A 19,581-nucleotide genomic window follows, 5' to 3' on the forward strand; every position below is an offset into this window, starting at 1 on the left:
GAAGTAACTTCTGTTACCAAGCAGCCCCGTGGCCTCCGGCCTCACCCAGTGCTTGTTTCCTGTAGTGAAATGAGGCAACCAGGTGCCACTAATTGCCAGGTAGTGGGCATGAGCTTGTGTTAAGCCCACCTGTGCCTGATTAGGGTGGGCCCTAACTGTGCATGAGCAGGATTAGGGGGCCAAATAAAAGGTGAGGCTTGAAGCACAGGTTCAGCTCATTCCTGAGCAAGCCAGTGGAGAGGTTGGTCGAATCCGGAGCGGCAGCACCGAGCCAGGCTAATAAATCCTGAGGGCAACAGACTCAGAGCACTGTTTGTGCACTTCTGCTGGATCTCGGAGCCCTGTGCCCTAAGAGAGGTTCGTCTTGCAACAGTTTCCCTTCCTCTGGCAGAGACTGCAGCACCAAAGCCTGACCCGTTCCTGTGTGAACGCACCATCCCCTCCCCGGCTCCCTCTCTATCCCCCCCCCCCGCCATGAAACACCCCCCAAGGACCCCCAAGGGATGGGCAGGTACCCTCGGGAGGCTGCTGGAGATCATCCAGGTTCAGGGTCCGAATGAGGGAGCAGAAACGGCTCCTCCAGCCAGCCATCCCATCCATCCATCCATCACATTCGTCCCATCCACCCCTCCCTCCCTACATCCCATCCATCCATCCCATCCATCCATCCCATCCATCCATCCCATCCATCCATCCCATTCATCCATCCCATTCACCCATCCCATTCACCCATCCCTCCCTTCTTCCCATCCATCCCGCCCATCCACCCATCGCTCACTAAGGGAACCGTTCCCACCGGGAAACCGCTCCCTGACCACCGAACGGCGACTGCCCCAACTCCGGACAGGAATTCCGCGGGGGAGGCCTGAACCCAACACAAGCCCCAGGCCCGCCCTGGTCCGGTCCCGTCCAGTCCCGTCCGGTGTCGTCCGGTCCGGTCCTCAGCGCTCGCCTCACCGCTGCCCCGCCCCTCAGTGTCGTCAACCGGAGCGCCCGGCGCGCTGCCTGCCGGGAAATAACCGGTTCCTCTCGCGCTGCCAGCGGCATCGGTTTCGCCTCCCTTGGTGGCGGCGGAGCCGGAGCCGTCCCCGCCCCGCCCGGCCCGGGCCCGCCCGTTCGCGGCCCTCAGAGCCCCCGAGCCAGAGCCGTGGCCGCTCCGCCCTCTCCGCCATGCCCCCCAAGAAACAGCAGCAGCCGGCGGGGGGCAGCAAGAAGGCGGACCAGAAGAAGAAGGAGAAGATAATCGAGGTGAGGCGCGTAGGGCCGCGCTAGGCCCTGCGGGCCGCTCCGCCCGTCCCGGTTGGGGCCCGCCGCTTCTTGGGGGTAAAATCTCTCCTTGGGAATCCCACCCTGGGACTCTGCAGCCACGGGCCGCGGTGCCCAGGCCCGGATGCCGCCTCGGCAGCTGAGGAAGCCGGGGGGGTGTGGGAGTGGTAAAGCCCGGGGGTGCGGAGGTGTGGGCCCGGGAGGTCGGTGCCGCAGCCCAGCCCGGCGTTCCGGGGGATGCTGGTTCCCTTGGCAGCCGCAGCGTTGCCCACATCTGTCACATCGCCCTTGGAGCTCTGCTGGCGGCCCCTGAGCTTGTTGGGGCAGGGGTTGGGTTTTCAGCCCGGATGTTTTCATGCCAGAGCTGTCTTGAGGCGGAAAGGTGATCAGAGAAGAGTGGACGGCCTTGTTTTCTTTCCCGTCTTTAACCCTTCTCCACCTCCGTGTTCTCCTGTGTTTTCCGAGTCCAGCTCTCTGAGGTGTAGGTTGGCATTTTGCACTCGGTTTAACCCACGTCTTTTGCTTTGGGTTTTCTTTTGGGGTTTTTTGGATACAATTTGGCCTGCGTGGTTGAGGAGGCATTTCTTGGAATAACAGCTTAATGAATCTTTCACGGAAGTTGAGTGCAAAATAATTTGAAGATCAGTTGGTGATGTTTCATATTGTGTTTGAACCTCTGATGCTCAATTCCATGTTAAAATCTGATTTTGAAAAAGCCTGGCAGGCATGTGTGTGTGTTACAGGTGTTAGGATAGCCATGCAGATCTTCTGCTATACAAAAAACAAACAAAAAAAAAGCTACACTGAAAGTGCAAGGGGCAGAATAGTTATAAAAGATTAAATGTTTGTCTGCACACGTTGGAATGAAAGACAGCAGCTTTTCAGATGTTCAGGCAGAATATTTGTGTATTGGGAGTGTTCTTTTAAATCTAGCACTGCAGAGTGTTACTGTGATATTCTGTGGAAGCATCAGCTTAGAGTGGTTGTTCTTGCTCATAGTTGGCTTCAGTGTTTCTGGTGTTCTTGGTGAATGCAGCTATGTAGGAAAATTCTGCTTTTTGTAATCAAGAGATGCATCTGAAGGGAGAAAATCTTGGATTGATTATTAACAATGATTTCTATTACATAAAGTACACTGGGTTTATATATTCCATGTAGTATTTGCCAAGGAAATCGAGCATGTGAATGACCTATTTTCTTTACCAAATATTTATTTTGACAATTTACATACTTCTCACGTTAGCATAAAGTGTCAGAGGACTGGCTGGTGTCGACAGGGCATAGGTTGTGAATGAAAACAGAATGGCTCTAGAAACTTGGAAGTGTTTATATTGCTCTTAGAATATTCTTTTTTTTACTGTTTGTTTTTCCAAAAGTATGTTTGAACTGAGGTATTGTCACAGGATGAACATCTGTAACTCTTTCCTGGAAGGAAAAAAAATGTTATCCAGTCAAAGGCATGGATAGGCTTTCAGTGGAGGTATTTCAGTTACAAAAAGTTATTTATGCTTCAGAAACTCCTGTGAAAGTGAGACACTTTTTATGAGATTTTTTAATAGGCTGGGTACAGAAACCTGTCTAACAATAAAACTGGAGAGGGAGAATTGGTTCAGGCAGTAAACAGGATAAGTACAAACACCTGCCTGGACTTGACATCAGGGGAAGACTTAACTTCAAATTAATACAGTTAGAATATGAACAGCCTAAAATACTTGATAATAAAGTGATATGTCACATGTGGAACTACTAATCTGTTTAACAAATATATAACATTTATTGAAGAGAAAGGTAATAACTTATTTCAGGTAGATAGGAAAAAAACCCCACTTTGTTTATGGCTACTCAGTGTTCATATTTCCCTTCATATTACTGGGGTAGTCACCAAAAGCATCTTGTCCTTTGGCATGGAGAAGCCTGAAAACAGTGTGTACATTCCCACTAATATTTGGATTCAAGTAGGTCTGCTGATAAAAGCAATAGCTCACACAAAATGGGTATGTAAAGCATGTAGTAGGTTCTTTTGAAAAGCAAATTTTAAAGATGATGGGAGGGGTCTAAACATTGTCCATGCTGTTTCTTTAATTGCTTGTGTAGGTAGAAATAGTCTGATTAGACTATTCCTGTGTTTAGTCTGTTTAATTGCAAACCTGAGAGGAGTGGCAAGTAAGTTCTTTTGTAACAATTGAACCTTATTTGGATTAATATGTCTATATTTCCCTCTTGTTTTAGGACAAAACATTTGGTCTAAAGAATAAAAAAGGTGCAAAACAACAGAAATTTATCAAGGCTGTGACTCACCAGGTTAAATTTGGTCAGCAAAACCCACGCCAGGTAAGCATTTATTCTGCAGTGGTTTCCTACTGTGTAGTCAGATCATCTTTCACTGTATGTACAGATTGTCCTATAACAGTGAAGCAGAAAAAAGTTGATGTTACTTGCCTAACATATTGTGAATAACTCAGATTTAACTGGTAGTCCTTTCCTAAGGCTGAGAATTACATATTCATGTAAAGGTAGTGCTGAGGATGGGGCTTTGTTTTCTGGGTGTCACAGTTTAACACTGGCCCTGCAATTAAACCAGGTGACAGGTGCTCTCTATTAATCTCTCTCTCCTCTCTGATAAAGAAAGGAGAGAGAATAAGGGAGAGAGACTTATGGGTTGGAAACTAAACTACACAACTTTAATGAAACAGTAATGATAAATAGGAAAAATTACTAAATATATACAAATATACAGGAAAATGGATACCATGTTCCTTCCCCCCTTTCCCCCAATAGCTCTCACGTCACCACCGAGGCTGCAGGGCAGCTCTGGGAAAGTCCAGGTTGGACTCCTGGAGTCAGCAGCAGTTGGGAGCTGGAGGCAGGAACACACAGATAAGGGCTGGCAGGGATCAGGAGCACAGGCAGGCAAATGGATGGGATCCTTCCAGGATGCTGGGTGAAGGAAGGGAAGCAGGAAAGGCAGGAAGGGCAGGCAGCCGGAAGCTGGAAGTAGGAAATCTGGCTTGGCCCTCGTGATCCCTCAAATTTATACTGAGGATGAAGTATATGGGATGGAATACTCTGTCTGGTCAGTTCTGGCATCCATCTTGTCCGTTCCTCCCCAAAGGAGGCTGCAGGTGGGACCTCTTTATCCTCCTGGAGGGTAAAATGTTTTCCTCAGAGCTGAGCAGTGTCCTTGGCTCTGCACACCAGTCTCTAGCAGTAACTCTATAAACATCCAGTGTTATCAGTCCCAGAAGCAGACACTGTCTGAGAAACTTGCTGTTAATTTCAGCAAATGCAACTACTTACAGGAGACTTAGCTAAAAGCAAAAGTACAAGACAGAAAATCACCTTTATCCTGGCCCAAACCAGGACACTGGGGGGAAAAAAAAACAAAGCAAAACACAGCATTGCTACCCCCTCCCCCCAAAACTCAAGGAATAAGGGTGTGATTTTGTTTACCTTGTATTCTGATAGTGACATAACTTGTAAAGTATATCTGAAATTAAATTGTAGAAACTGCTTGTCACGAAAGTACAGTTGCATGGTATCTTTTTGTCTTTAATTCCCACATAATCTAAGAAATAATGAATAGTTAATAATAGTTCTTACAAATACTGAAACTGGAATTGAGTGAAGATTAAAGGAAATGTAAGCTCTTATATGTTTTTTTTTTAATTTATGAAGGTATTTATTATAGTTTAAAGTGGAAAAAATTGTGACAGGTCTGCATCTATATGATGAACTGGTCAGAAAAACAAATTTTGAGCCACAGTCTACTACTTAGCTCTTTTGTATGATGAAGTAAAATGTGAGATGAAATTCAGCATTTAGATTATACTTTAATCAAAAAGCATGGATTTCATTACAATATTATGATAGTAGCAGTGAGCCAGGTCTGTTATTCTTGCAGTGCTAGGGAAGCTGGTTGCTAAGTGTTTGCTCAGCTTCTTGTTCTGTGAATAAGGCTGCAGATAATTCACATTTGCATGAGCTAAGTTTATGCTGTTGTAATTTGTGTTAAGTTCCTTACATAACATGATGATGAAATAACAGATGTCAATTACAATTTCACTTTTAAAGTTGATATTCAGCTTATTAGATCTAATGATTTCTTGCAGTGGAAAGGACTACTTGATTCCACTTTAAAAACATCAGTCCTGAAATTTCTGTATCAAATCCCTGAACCCACCATGTATAGGAAAACCAGGATATAAATTGGCCAACCTAAAATAATTTGTTTCTTAAATTCATATCACTTTTGACTGATAGGTTTTTAGAAGCTCGTTTAGACCTGATTATAACTTTTTACCATGTAAAATAGTTTTCAGGTAGGGTTGTCACTGGGAAAGAAGAAACACTAAAGGAACTTTTTTGTGTGTCCTGAGATAAAAATAGAAACACTGTCAAGGTTTTATTGGTGGGTTTGGTTGGTTTGTGTTTTGTTTTGGTTTTAAAAAAGGCAAGCTTCATGCTTTTAGAATTGGTAAAAAAGGATCATTCTTAAAGTACTGCTTTTTGTGGCTGACACATGTGGGTCTACATAATAGGATTTGTGAACTTTCAGTATGAAAACTGACCAAACTGATCAATTCCCCTTACAAAACAATTTGGACTGTTTTTGTCAAATTCACCATAAGACCAGAGCTCTTTTTTTTTTTTTTTTTTTTTTTTTTTTTTTTTTTTTTTAATACTACACTGTATGTTACCAATTAAATACCCCACATATTTGTTTAACCTTAAGGGTAAGAGTCAAATACTCTAAGGTTTCTCACATCCTCTTCTCTTTCACCCATCTTCATCCCTCTCTACCACTTTGGTATAGTTGCAGGCCTCTTACTAGCTTGTCCCAAAAGGCAGAATCAGGGTGAGGGTTTTTTTTAATATAAAAAAGTCTCCTTTTTTAGGTAAGTGTGTTTTCCAAAAAGTCCATGGCCCCTAGTACCTTGTCTTATAAACCACTGGTTATCAATGAAACACTGATGTGCTGAATTAATGTAAATTCAGACAAATAGTGTCCTAAAAGCAGATTCCAGCTTTTATGAACAGATTTCCAGGAATTGCTAGGAGGATACATGAAGAGAGAGAGCAAAGCAGCACGTAGGGGACTAGGATTTGGCACAACTCTTGAAGTGACTGCATTTAATAGTTGTACTTCTGATGTGTCACAAGAGCAACTACTTTTTCTTCTGCTCTCTGGATCTTTGACTTCCACTGTGAAGATGGAATAGAGGTAACTGTGAGCTAAGGGTACCTCCCAGCAATCTCTCCTGTTTGAAAGGTCGGTACCACTAGATGGCACTGGCCATTTGTGCAAGGGAAGGAATTCTGAGACATTCAGACATCCCCTTATAAGCTAATTTAGGATAATTTGCCCTTTTAGGGTTCGTGTGAAGTCAATAATGTTATTCTGATTTTATAATGATAACCTTAAATTTGGGGTCATTATAGGCTGCTCAAACAGAAAGTGAGAAGAAATTAAAAAAAGAAGATAAGAAGAAAGAATTACAAGAATTAAATGAACTCTTCAAGCCTGTGGTTGCTGCACAGAAAATTAGCAAAGGTATGAGTAAATTAATTATCTTCATTTATGTTCTCTTATTCATGCATCTACTTCAGCTGAAAAACAACCCTAAATATTTCAGTTCTATTTTTTTTTATAAAGTTGATAGCTCTGCCTGCTTATCATGTAGGTTAAAGAAACTTTACCATGTCAGTAATGATCTGATGGTTTTTTAGGAAGGGGTTACTGGATCATTGGGGTATCAGAAACTACACTGATATTCAGAGAAAACTTAGGTTCAAATTGAAACTGTAGAAATTTTCCAATTATTTCTGTCCCACCTTGAAATTAACAGTAGGACTTTGTTTCAGAAGTATGGTCTTCAACTCAGTTACTGAACAAACCAGTTTTGTGATAAGATGTCCAAGAGTCTAAGTCTAAGAGTGTTTGAGACTTGCAGGAAGCTATAGTTGGCTGCTATGTTGGAGGAAAAAATGTATATTTAGGGATGAACTAAATGTTGTCAGGTCTTCACTTTATTCATCTTCTGGAATTAATGAAATTATGCATAATATTTTTTTACTAAAGAACTCTGATTTTCATTTATGTTTTTAAAGGAAACCTTGTATTTGTTATGGCACTTCAGCAGCAACAAAGGCCAGTTTTCTGTTTATGATCTGCAGTGGTCCAAATAAAATAGCTGCTGACTTGAGGTTATTTCAGAAAAATAACACTGTCCTAATTTAAGCTTTGGTTTTCTATTAAGATTGCAAACAAGGAGAGCTGTATTACCTCAAGTTCTTTTGGGGATCCACTCAGAGTTTAAAAACTAGATTTTTATTTAAGACTTTACACAGGTGTTGCTGTGCATTCCCCTAGTCACTGGTGTTTTGCACCAAGGGTAAATCAGCAAGTGAAAAACTTAAGCTTAAAATCATAATGAATATTACAAGTATTTCTCATTTACTTGTCTCATAATACTTTTCATCCTGACTTCATTTCTTTTCTCACTTTCTAATGGTCAAATAATTCTTTTAGTGGGATGATATTTACTAAACTGTAGTTAGGGTGACTGAGTAGTTTGATACTATAACAACAGTTGCTTATTTCAGGGGGCTATGGGCAGCCATCTTATTTCTGTTATTAAAGAAAGTGGTGTGAATGAGTGTAGGTTACATTATAATAATATGTTCTGTTTGTTGTTGATCTGCCAAGGAAAGGCTGACATCCAGAAGATTATTTTCTGTGTATTAGGCAAAAATAGCTTATTGTATGGGGAAGAAGTTGCAGAATGATGTCTCATTATAAATTAATGAATAATATACTCAGGCACACAATTGTCCATATTTATTTAAATAGTCAAGTGCCAGTTTTGATGTTTAATGCAGATATCATGCTGTACAAATATGACTCACTCAGGACAGAGGAGTATTTACTTGTGATGAACTTCAGATGAAAAATCTTTGATTTTTAAAACCCTGTTCTTATTGTTTGAAGATCCTGAATGTCATGTGATTCTAGACATTGTTCTCAGAATTTACAATACACAGCTTGTGCTTAAAAATAGTATTAAAATATAAAAACTTCTTTCACTCAGGTGCTGACCCCAAATCCGTAGTCTGTGCTTTCTTCAAGCAAGGACAATGCACTAAAGGAGACAAGTGCAAATTTTCTCATGATTTGTCTTTGGAAAGGAAGTGTGAAAAACGAAGTGTCTACATTGATGCAAGAGATGAAGACCTTGAAAAAGGTAAGAGTACTGCTAGAAAATTACTACTAAACTATTCTGATTCTGAAACTGGATTTTTAAACTTGAGTCGTCTTGCATTGTGGTTATGATCCTGAAGAGCCTGGTCAGACAGGCAACCCATACCATCATGGTCCAAATTATGAACAACAGTGAAACTTTAAAAAGTGTGCTCACAAAGTATTCTTTGTACCCTCTGTAGAAAAAGTAGTATGATGTAATGATATTGGATGGTGGGTTTTAAATTGTGCTGTGTAACATTGTCATACAAGTAGCAGGTTGAACAGTATTTGGTCTTTTTTAAAGCTGCTGGAACTTCCTATGTGAACTGGATGTGGAAAAGGAGAAGTGGAATGAGCAACCATAGCTGCCTCCCAGAATTAGTGTTTGCCCAGATTGCACAGTTCTAGAGTTCAGGATACTTGGGAATGTTTTCTGTGACTTTCTCCCCTGTTCACAAATCATGTTAGCCAAGTCATCTGGATTTTACTTTTACTTAGCAGAGGTTAGAGATTTTATAGTCAAAATAATTTCTTTTGGTTTTCCACAATTCATCATGTCTTGGTGAATTTTGAATTTTGGCTTCTGTCATCCTGAATGAATATGGTAGGATCCCATACATTTACCTTTGGTAATCTTGCTGCTCTTGATGGTGCCTTCTTTTAGCTTCAACACAGAAATTTTTGGTATTATCTCTTTCAGTCTTCAAGTTTCATTATCTGTATTTCTGGACTCTAATCTTTTATTCACTCATCTTCCTTCTTTTCCCTTGCCAGTACATGGTAGTGTATGGGTGGAACAATGCATTTTTTTAGTCTTTAACTAAGAGGCTGCATGCATGTCAAAATACAAATTTGTGCAGCTTTTGAGGAAATTGGCTGGTGAGCAGCACAGGAGAGTTGGAAAACTTTAGAATAAAAGACTGATTTTAGTTGACATTCTGTAAACCAACTAAAATGTAGGAATTGCACACTAAAACTGATATTAGGGACAAAAAGCAACTTGACAGCATTTTTTAATATATGGAATTGTTGTGAAACTGTCTGATTTTTTTTTTTTAGATACAATGGATAACTGGGATGAGAAGAAGCTTGAAGAAGTGGTGAACAAGAAGCATGGTGAGGCGGAAAAGAAAAAACCCAAAACTCAAATAGTATGTCTTTTTTTTTTTTTTTTTTTCTTCCCCCTCAAATGAACTGTAGTAGAGAGAGTTAGTTGCAGACTGATATTAGATGTGTTTATTGTTATTTAAAGATTCCAAATGGAATACTGTGACAATATTGTGAGTGTGCAGTTGGGCTGATAGTACTTCTAATAATGTATTTAAAAAAAAAAAAACCCACAAACCCCACCCCAGGGCTCTTTCAGTCATTATGAGGTGTTTTTTTTCAGGTAAAATATAAGTGGATAGCAGATGAAATTATTTCAAAATAATGCTAAAGGAGTCAGTAATATATTTAGTGCCTCCTCCTTGCTTAGAAGATTGAAGGATTTTGATGCCTTAGGTCTGTCATCTCCCTCCAGGACTGCCATATATGTTGGCTTCTTCATGTGACATAAACATAAATTTAAATATTCTCCTGAAAGTTGAAATTTACTAAGTGAGTCATTTGTAGTTCCTGACCTTTAACTTCATGGCTGTGCACTAAATGATATATCCTAATCCTTCCAAACTGTTTTGCCTAGCTTTTAATAACAAATAATTAAGTATTCTTTTAATACTGCCTGAATTTGCAAAATTTAAACATTGACATAGCTAAGTGTGAATTATGAATTTCTTGTTAAAAGTTTCAGAATGGCACCTTTACCTCAGGATCTTGAGCTGGAAGGTTTAACAGCTGAGGCAACATCAGTTTATGTTGATGAAAAATACCCTGTTGTTGTTGCTGCTGTTGAGGAGGAAGAGAGAAACTGCCAGGATGCTTTTAGATGTGCAGCTGGGTTTACACCCTTATGCAGTTGCCAGTCTTCTGAGTCATCCTGGGTTTTTTGTAGTGGGATTATGTTAAAGGGCAAAAGCTGTTGACTGCATGAGTTTTAGATAATTAGTTGCTTTTCTTCTGCCTGCTTTTTTAGTATTAATACATTTCGAATATTTATTCTGTTTTGAGCACAGATGCCTTGGAGTTACTGTAGTTCTGACATGCAGTAGCTATCAATGTTGTATAAATTGCTGTGGGTGAAAAGAGAATGCAGTGCTAACAACCACTGTTTTACACAGGTCTGCAAATACTTCCTTGATGCTATTGAAAACAACAAATATGGATGGTTTTGGGTCTGCCCAGGTGGAGGAGACAACTGCATGTATCGCCACGCTCTCCCTCCAGGCTTTGTATTAAAAAAAGATAAAAAGAAGGAGGAAAAGCAAGATGAAATTTCTTTAGAAGATCTAATAGAAAAAGAGGTAAAGTTGCCAAACAGGTACCTTTTGGTGGTGTTTGTTTCTGTTACTCTGAAGAGACAGTTGTAAATAATTAATAATTTAAAAGTATAAAATGTTTTATACCTGTATGAGCTAGGGTGAAAGATGCTTCATATTTGATTTATGTATTTGTTTAGAAACTTCCTAGTGAATAGATTAAACTAGAGCTGCATACTTTGTGCAGCTGTTGCTAGTCCTTTTTAAGGAGGCTTCTTACTGCTTTTTTTATCTTTGTTAAAACTGTTTGTGGGCCTGTCTCATCCCCAGCTCACTGCCTCCTCAGCTCTTGCTTAACTGTGTAATGAAGTAGCAGCACCAAGAGAATGGGGCCTTCTGAAGGTGTTACCATTTCTTCTCTTCTTATTTCTGTCACCACTGCCTGGCACTATTACTTTGAGGAGAAGCTGAGCTATTATTGTTAGTTTCTTTCCTCTTCCACTTTTTCTTGTTAAGTTCTGTGTCAGCTTAGATTACCAGCTGGAAAATCATGTGTGGAGTTTAAGTTGATGGTGTGTGTTTAACAGTGGTGAGAATGAAAGGGGAAGTAGAAAGCAATGTTTTCAATTAGTTTCTGGTAGAGTATTAAATCCCTAATTTATTACAGCCCGTGGAAACAATTTCTAACATTAATCAGTCTTTTTACTTGACAGCGTGCTGCCTTAGGACCAAATGTTACCAAAATTACTCTAGAGTGTTTTATTGCCTGGAAGAGAAGAAAAAGACAGGAAAAAATTGATAAGGCTGAGCAAGATATGGAAAGGAGGAAAGCAGATTTTAAAGCTGGCAAAGCTTTGGTGGTACGTTCTACACTCCGATTATTAATGCAAGGCATAAGAGTACATAAGTTTTTGTAATAAGGTAGCTGACTTGGAATTGCTTTGCATTTTGTTTTCTTTTTAACAGCAGGATAAATTCTATCAAGTGATAAATTAGTTTCTTTTTCTGTGGATAGATCAGTGGGCGTGAAGTATTTGAGTTCCGACCTGAGTTGGTTGATGCAGATGATGAAGAAGCAGATGACACTCAGTATGTTCAAGGAACAGGAGAAGATGATGAGGTAAAGAACAGTATCAACTCAAATGTTTCAAGCTAAAATGAAGCTTGAAAACTTGAGAGCTCTTCCAGTGCAACTAATAAGCTGGGTTCTTAGGTTAACCCTGCTACAGTGCATTTTGTCAAAATTCTTGTGTTGTACGGAAAATTAAAAAAAAAAAAAAAAAAAGGCTTTCTACAGAGCTTGCAGAAAGAAGAATTTGTCATTCATGCAGAGCATGTTGGTTTATTTTTCAGATGGAAGACCCTGTGTGCATCAATGATGTAGATTTGAACCAGTATGTCCCCAAGGCTGTAGATGAGACTGGTATTACTGTGGCGAGTCCTGAGCGATTCAGCATGTACACTTCTGTAGAAAAAGATGGTAAGTTCATTGTTTAGGCCTCATTGATATGGGATTGAATCCATTAGGGCTTCCCAAAAGTTAGATAGGAAAGAATTAATTGAGCTGCTGAAGGGAAGTACTTGTTCAGAAAGGGTGAGGGAGTGAAATTGCTGTCCATATATATAGTAACTGAAGTAGCAGTAAGTGCTATGGACATTTTTTACTTAAATTCAAGTTTTTAAGTAAGTGTTTATGGCCACTTGAAGTAAATCCTAAGGTGTTTGTTTTAGCAGGCTCCCCCTTTTTTTTTTTTCCCCAAAAACATCAACAAATATCCAAGCTTTTCTTCATATTTTCTAGCTCTAGCATAAGTTAGCTTGTAACTTCTTAGAGCAAAGTCTTGATCTTGGTGCACATGTGGAATGCAGACTATGGTCTTGAAGAACCTGAGTCTTTCAAGTACAGACATTAAATAGAAGCAGTTCATTAAGTATGACCCAGTTATGAAAATGGGAGTTTGAGTTATTTTTTCCAACCTGTGTTAGTAACTGATGGTCCAAGTCTACATATTAATCAGGAACATATAATCTAACCTATATAAGTCTGCCTGCAGAAATTTGAAATAACTTTTTAAATTTCAGAACTTTAGAGCTTGTTCAGTATAACTGAGTTAGTGATGAAGAAATTTGTAACGCTGAAATGGGTAAAAATTATTTTTATTTTCAGATAATAAATTAAGTGAAGCTTCTGGTGGTGATATAAACAGCAGTGAGCAAAATGACTTAGAGGAAGACAATGATGGAGATGGGGAGCTGGAAAATGGAGTAATCGATGCAGTTCCAGTTGATGAAAATCTTTTTACTGGAGAGGACTTGGATGAACTAGAAGAAGAACTAAACACTCTTGATCTAGAAGAATGAATTAAAAAGCTCAAGTGAGAAATTAAATCTATGTGACAAAGTGAAAACTGACTACATTTTTTCTCCTTTTTGAATAGAATTCTTAAACAGGAAGTTAATGGTTACCCAGCTGATTCTGATGGGCATGTCAACAATATTTTCCTTCAGTCTCACCTACTCTGATCTTGACTGTGCTCACAGTAAAACACTCAGAGTTAGTTCAGAATTACCCAACAGCTGAATTTGCAGAAAATGAGATTTTAACTTTCCACTAAAAGTAGGAAGTGTAACTGCTTTGCTGGTATGCAGGTGTTAAGTGGGCAGTTTGATACCAGGTACAGTATAAAAATCAAAGTTACACCTTCTTCACCAGAACTGCAGTTTTATCCGTGATTGTATTGATTTCAGAACTGCCTGAAGTGTGTTCAAGCAGTATCCTCTAATGGAGCTGGTGCAGATTATTCTTCCTTAGGTGGTGATTAGCTTTATTTGATGGGCTGGATTCTGGAGATTGTGAACTGATACATCATACAGTACAATATGGTGCCCTCTGTTCAAAATGTTTTGAACACCGCCTTTTGCCAACAAAACTGTAAATAAAAACTATCAACTTTAAAATAACCTGTGTTGATTTTTCTCTGTTAAGTTGTCATACTGAACTCTTAATAACTTCGTTTTCCTAATACAATGATAAACATTCTTCTCTCCTGTCATAATGATGTTGGCTTCAATTCAATTAGGGCTGACTGCAATTAAAATTTGGTTTTATACACTTCATGCAGCAGCTTTTTTTTTCCCCCCATTATTCTTCCCTCCTACCCATCCATTAACTGATTTAATACATGCTATGTAGCTTATTGCTGTGTGAAGTTCATTCTTTCCCTGCTGTGTTTTGTATATTAGCAAAGACTTCAAGCTCTTCAGAGCAGGGATATGTTGCAGTCTAAAAAATGCCTGTCCTGGCTTTTGTGTTCTATAACTTAACACAAAGTTGGGCAGTAGTGAGTTGCCTCGATGCAGAGCAGTGTTGTACCCTTTTTAAAATCCATCAAATCCCTTCCATAAAGACTTCTCAGTAGTGGTGCTTTTCCAAAGGGGCTGTAGGTTGTGTCCCCTTGCCATAATACTAATAGTATCTGCAACAGCATTCCTATACTAATGATACTGTTTCTATTGACTTTTTTTTTTTTTCTAAAGCTTTTAAATTATTACTTAAATGCCATTAAAATTTGTGGTGGTGTTAGTGAGCATTCTCAAACTGCTTTTGGATGGTGATATTAGCTTTAATGGTTATTTCTGACACTGCTCAATTGACTCTTGTATCCTGAATGCTATTTCCAAAGTAGCTGAGCTGGCCTCTTTTCGGCCCTTTTTGGGATCTTTGTGGAATTTTTCTCCTATAGGAACAAGCTGCTGTGTTTGGGAGAAAAAGGCCTGCTGAAACTGACTTCTAAATGTAAGTGTTTAAGGAAAAATTGCAATATCAGATATAAATATTTATTTATGGAGATTTTGCTCCTATGGCCATGAATAAAGAGCGCTGACAGATTATTTTATTAAACTGGCCAGCAACAGGACACCTGGGTGTCAGGACACTAAGAATGCAATTCCTATTTGAATGTATATTGCATAATTTTTCAAAGTTGTATATTTTAAATGGGAATAAAATTAATTTAATCATTATTGAGGGTCACAATGGCTTTTTATATTTTGTCTTAGAGACTGGTGTGTTGTATGTAATGCTGATTTCTATAATACTGATGCAGTTCACCCATCTAACCAGGTTAAACTTTCACCACAATTGTGCCACTGTTGTTAAGTAATTGCATTTTACAGTGGAGGAATGAGAGTAACTCAGAGTAATGCCAGCTAATGAAAGAATAAGATCAATGTGAAGAGAGGGAGTACCTGTGCACCCTTGAGTCTAAAGGGCTGAGTTGTGTTGCATAACTCCTTTGTGCATGTGTCATTTAAACACTGAGAGTTGCTTCACAGAGTTATTTGAATATGTTGATATCCAGAATTTAGTTAAAGAAAGACTTCTATCATTTGCAGTAGTTTTTGACAGATGGTTTCACCTGGTCAGGAAAAAATAGTTGGCTGTCCCTCTTTGGTTTCCATCCTTTCCTCTCAACTTATCCAGCACTTCTCCTGAATGGACTTGTTCCAGCCTCTTGCCTTGGTTGGTGTCTCTAGATTTCTAACCATGAAAGCAGGGTGAGTGCTTTTAAAGCAGTCTGTTAGTGTAGCATTCAGGTGTAGTTCTAAGGGTTAGTAGCAACATGCTACTTACTCCTGCCTGGAGATAGTCTTGAATATAACCTGTTAAAAGTTCTTAATTTTGTGAGTTAAAGAAGCCTAAATTTGCAGCTTATAGGAAATTTCAGTCAATAAATGCTCAATTAAAAATTAATGCAAAGGGCTTATGTAGGGTAGATGAATTATTAATATTTTGGAAATGAGCACTGTGATAGAAGTCCACCTGGATGTAACTCAATACTGTTTTCTGTTGATGCAAGTTTCCCAAAATTAATCTGATTCAGTTCTTAGGGGGTCAAAAATACTTTTTCACAGGTACAAGAGCAAGAAGAAACATTACTGGGTCAGGCTCAGGCTGCAAAGAAGCATAAGCCAGGAAAGCAATAGGAGAAATACCCCCTAAATAACATCAGTAAGAATACAAAGATGATTGGAAAAATCAAAGATGATTGGAAAAATGGAACCTGGTAAGGCAGGAGGAGCTGCAAAAGTGCCTGGAACAGCAGCTGCAACCTATCAGATGAGGAGACCATTCACCATATTCCAAAAACCAGACACATGGGGAAGAGAGGCAGGAAAAGAACAAACCCAGGCACTGCTTGGGAACACTTGTCACACATAACCTCTGACTATTTACAGTCTAAAAGATTTACTCAACCAGATGTACTTTATCCCTCATTGGCTTTCTCTTCCAAGGAAGGTTCCCTGCTGTCTCCTTTTAATCCCTATATATTTTGGCATCATTTGGAAACTTAACAGTGCCACAGCTCTGCTGCATTGTTTTGAACAAGAGTTCTGCTACCTTGTACTAGATACCCAGGGGAAAATAATTGGAGGAAGTGATAGATATCCTATGCTTTCCTTTGCTTTGACTTGATGCTAGGCAGGGATATAAAAAATGGATATAAAAAAAGCAGTCAATATATTTTCAGTTTTGAATAGCACAATCTTGTGGTGCATTTCTGTGCTAGAAACTTTTTCCTTTTGCAAAATCAGAAGCTTTCTCTTTCAAGGTGACCAATTCTTTGCCTTAATCAGCAAAATCTTTAATGAAGCAAAGAGTCTTTTCTTCCTGGTTATGTACCAGAAGTATTTTCTGTAGCTGTAATCACATTAAGTGCTTTTACAGTGATATCTGCAAGCTGCCACGCTTTTTTTTCCCTCACACAAGTACTAGAAGCTTACAAGTGACCTTGGCTTAGTCTGTCACTTGTAGTTCTCTCATTTCAATAGATGCTCTGTCTTTTTTACAGAGAGTGGCTGTTGCTGATATTAGCAATAAGGCCAAGATGTTTTATTCAGTGATGATGTTACAGCTCTAATATGTGAACACAATAGGCTCCTTCATAGCATATCACTGAAATGAATGGCAAAAATAATCAGTTCCTTTGATGGTAAAATGGTAGTGCTTCATTTGTCTTCAAGATATCACAGAGGTGTTTTTTGCTTTATTTGTAATTGAAAATTGTTAAAGCATTGTAATACATGTAGACATAAGCTTGAGCAAGTCTGCCTTAAAACTGTAAAGTTCCCAGAGTATTCTAAATCAGACTTCAAAAATGAGAGGGACTCCTAAATTAAACAAGGTACAATGGAAAAGGAAGCATCATGACTTTCCTTTTAAAAAAGGAATGTTCATGTTTCATATCCTGTTCTATTTCCTGGTTTTCCTTCTGACACTAAGGCTGTCAATGGTATGCTCTGGTTGGATCACAGACATTGTAGTTTGGTCTCTACATAATAAAAAATGCCACTGCAAGTTCTCAGTCAGTGTTTTCTACCAATTTTAGTAATGTCTGACATGCCAAGTAGTTCAGTTGCCGTGGTTTGGGAACAGAAGACTAAAGAAACGAATACACTTCCACTTGAAAAATTTGATGGCTGCAACTTAATGCCTCTTGAAAATCAGGTATCAGCACTGTTTCTAGTCAAGACATCTTTAATTTTCACTCTTCATAACTCTCCTTTACTGTCTCCTCTCTCTTCCGAGTATAAAGATGACACAAGGGGAGGCTTTTCTGACTGACCTCTCTAATCCCTAACAACTCGTGCTGGTTTAAGCCAGCTGGCTCCCTTCTCCTTTTGGGCTGCCCCAGAAGCACAGGATGGTGGTGCCAGCTGGGTGCTCTCCTGATGTGGCTCTAAACACTCCAGGGTTCTGTTTGTAAAATGGAGAGAAGAGAATTTATGAAACTTGGTCAGAAAGCGCATTGCAAAGATCTTGACCTCTTACAAACAAGTAAAACTAGAGTGAAAAATAAAGGGATAAACTATAAGGGATCAAAAGGAGTTTAACTGCTATTGTCTCACCTATGTGAACTTTTCTTTAAATGAGAAGCTGCCCGGTATCAGATATACACTCAGTGTCAGTAGTCTCAGCCTTATGCCACAGTCCTTTTGGTCTTGTGAACATAAGTCTATTCTATAAATACCACTTGAAGATTTTGTGTCCCACACAGAGCTATAAAGTTGCAGTTCTACAGAATGCTTGCTATACAGAAATAGTTGCCCGTTCTTTGTATGTATGGAGAAGCAGGAAGAAATGGGAATAGGACTTTTCCCCCAGGACAGCAAAAAGGTGAAAAGCTTTTAAACGTGCTCTTTGGTCAAAGCCCAGAGCATCAGCAGTTTCTATCCCTGATAACTGTTGTCAATGTTAACAGGTAGGCTTCTTTTGGTTAGATTCAAAAAAAGTTTGTATTCCAGCAGTTTCACCAGCAGCACCCAACGAGGAGTCTGTTGGAACAACCTCCTAGAAACTGCAGGTTAATGTCTTGAAAGCAAAAGGTAACTTTAAAATAAAAAAAATGAAACAAAGAAAAACGCATTCAACAACCCCCTAAGGCCCCCTGTTGGAACTATTAGACCTGATTCTGTATTTATCTGTTTTCTTTAGCTTTATTCCTTGACTTAAACATTGATTCTTTAACCCAGCAAAGACATAGTCACCAGTATGCTTTGTAGATAACAACATGGCTTTGGTTTATATTAATGCCAGACAGGACAGTAGTTTGTGAAGAAGACAAAAATACAGTGGTTTTCAAATTGAGGGTGGAAATTGGGTCTTTGTTTTGGGAGAAAAGAGATTTTGGGAAGAGGAAAAGAGAGGAAATTTGAACTCTGGAGAATTCTGCAAGGTGGTAACGTGTCCTGAAGTCAAGAGGCTGGAGCTGATGGCTGAGCCCAGGATGCCTTGGCTCAGGAACTTGAAATGCTTTTTGAGAGAGGGGGAGGCAAATATCTTTTCCCATGTCAGTTTGTCTTACTGTCATCTTACAGTGCTTTTGTATTTGAGCACATTTTTTTGGAATAACAGATTTGGTTTCTCAGAGGATTTCTGAAGCATTAGCACAATATGATAACCCTTTCCCTATCAGACAGAAAGGAGCTTGGCTCTGTTTTACTTCATTGCCTTTCAGTCCTACTTGCTCTGCACACTGCTAATACTTTGCTGGATAATTCTTCACTCTGTTTAAAATCTGAACTCATTCCCAAGCCTAGAGCAGTCTGAAGAATTTTAATTTTTTTTCATATTGCTGTTTTGTTCCAAATGCTATAGCAGGAATCTAGAAGTGTAGCTGTAATACAGGAACACTGGAGGACAAACGTTTCAAGGCAAGACATGGCATTATGTTTCTGCAATTGTAAATTAAGAAGCAAAGATGATTGCTCTTTGAGACTGAGCTTTATCAAATTACTTTGAAAATGAGTGATGAAAGAAATCTCAGAAAAAAATTGCTGAAAAATTCTCAAAAATACAGGGAATAAAGTTATAAATAAATTGTAATGCTTTTACTAAATTGTTTATTTGCACTAACACCAGAAATGTCAATATCCCTGCAATAGGAAGCAGGGATCTCTGGTATTCAGGTGTAACAAGCAGTCAAGAATGTAAGAAAACTAGAACGTGCTTCTTGTCTTCTGGAAATTCTCCATAAATGGAAATGTACTAGAAAGTGACCCTTATCTTCTGAGCCCATAGATCCTGGTTGCAGGGAAGTGTTCTGTTTCTTCACTCCTGGCAGAATACTGTTTCACAAGTGTGACTGCCAAGCATAGTCACTTCCACTTTCTAAATAAAAACTGTGTCTGTTCCAGAAATGTGCCCTGTGTGCATTT

The 19,581-nt window shown here is 39.2% G+C and overlaps 1 protein-coding gene across 1 annotated transcript; it reads left to right on the forward strand.

The window, feature by feature from the left end:
• The first annotated feature begins 1,003 nt into the window (after positions 1 to 1,003).
• Positions 1,004 to 13,824, forward strand: ZC3H15 (zinc finger CCCH-type containing 15). The gene is made up of 10 exons (XM_071747769.1): positions 1,004 to 1,248; positions 3,496 to 3,597; positions 6,706 to 6,817; positions 8,355 to 8,507; positions 9,566 to 9,657; positions 10,726 to 10,908; positions 11,577 to 11,723; positions 11,879 to 11,983; positions 12,217 to 12,343; positions 13,031 to 13,824. Exons 1-10 carry the CDS (start codon positions 1,171 to 1,173, stop codon positions 13,222 to 13,224), a joined length of 1,293 nt encoding a protein of 430 aa, XP_071603870.1. The 5' UTR covers positions 1,004 to 1,170; the 3' UTR covers positions 13,225 to 13,824.
• The last annotated feature ends 5,757 nt before the right edge of the window (positions 13,825 to 19,581 follow it).

Source organism: Heliangelus exortis, chromosome 6, assembly GCF_036169615.1.
Source record: "Heliangelus exortis chromosome 6, bHelExo1.hap1, whole genome shotgun sequence".
NCBI lineage: Eukaryota > Metazoa > Chordata > Aves > Apodiformes > Trochilidae > Heliangelus > Heliangelus exortis.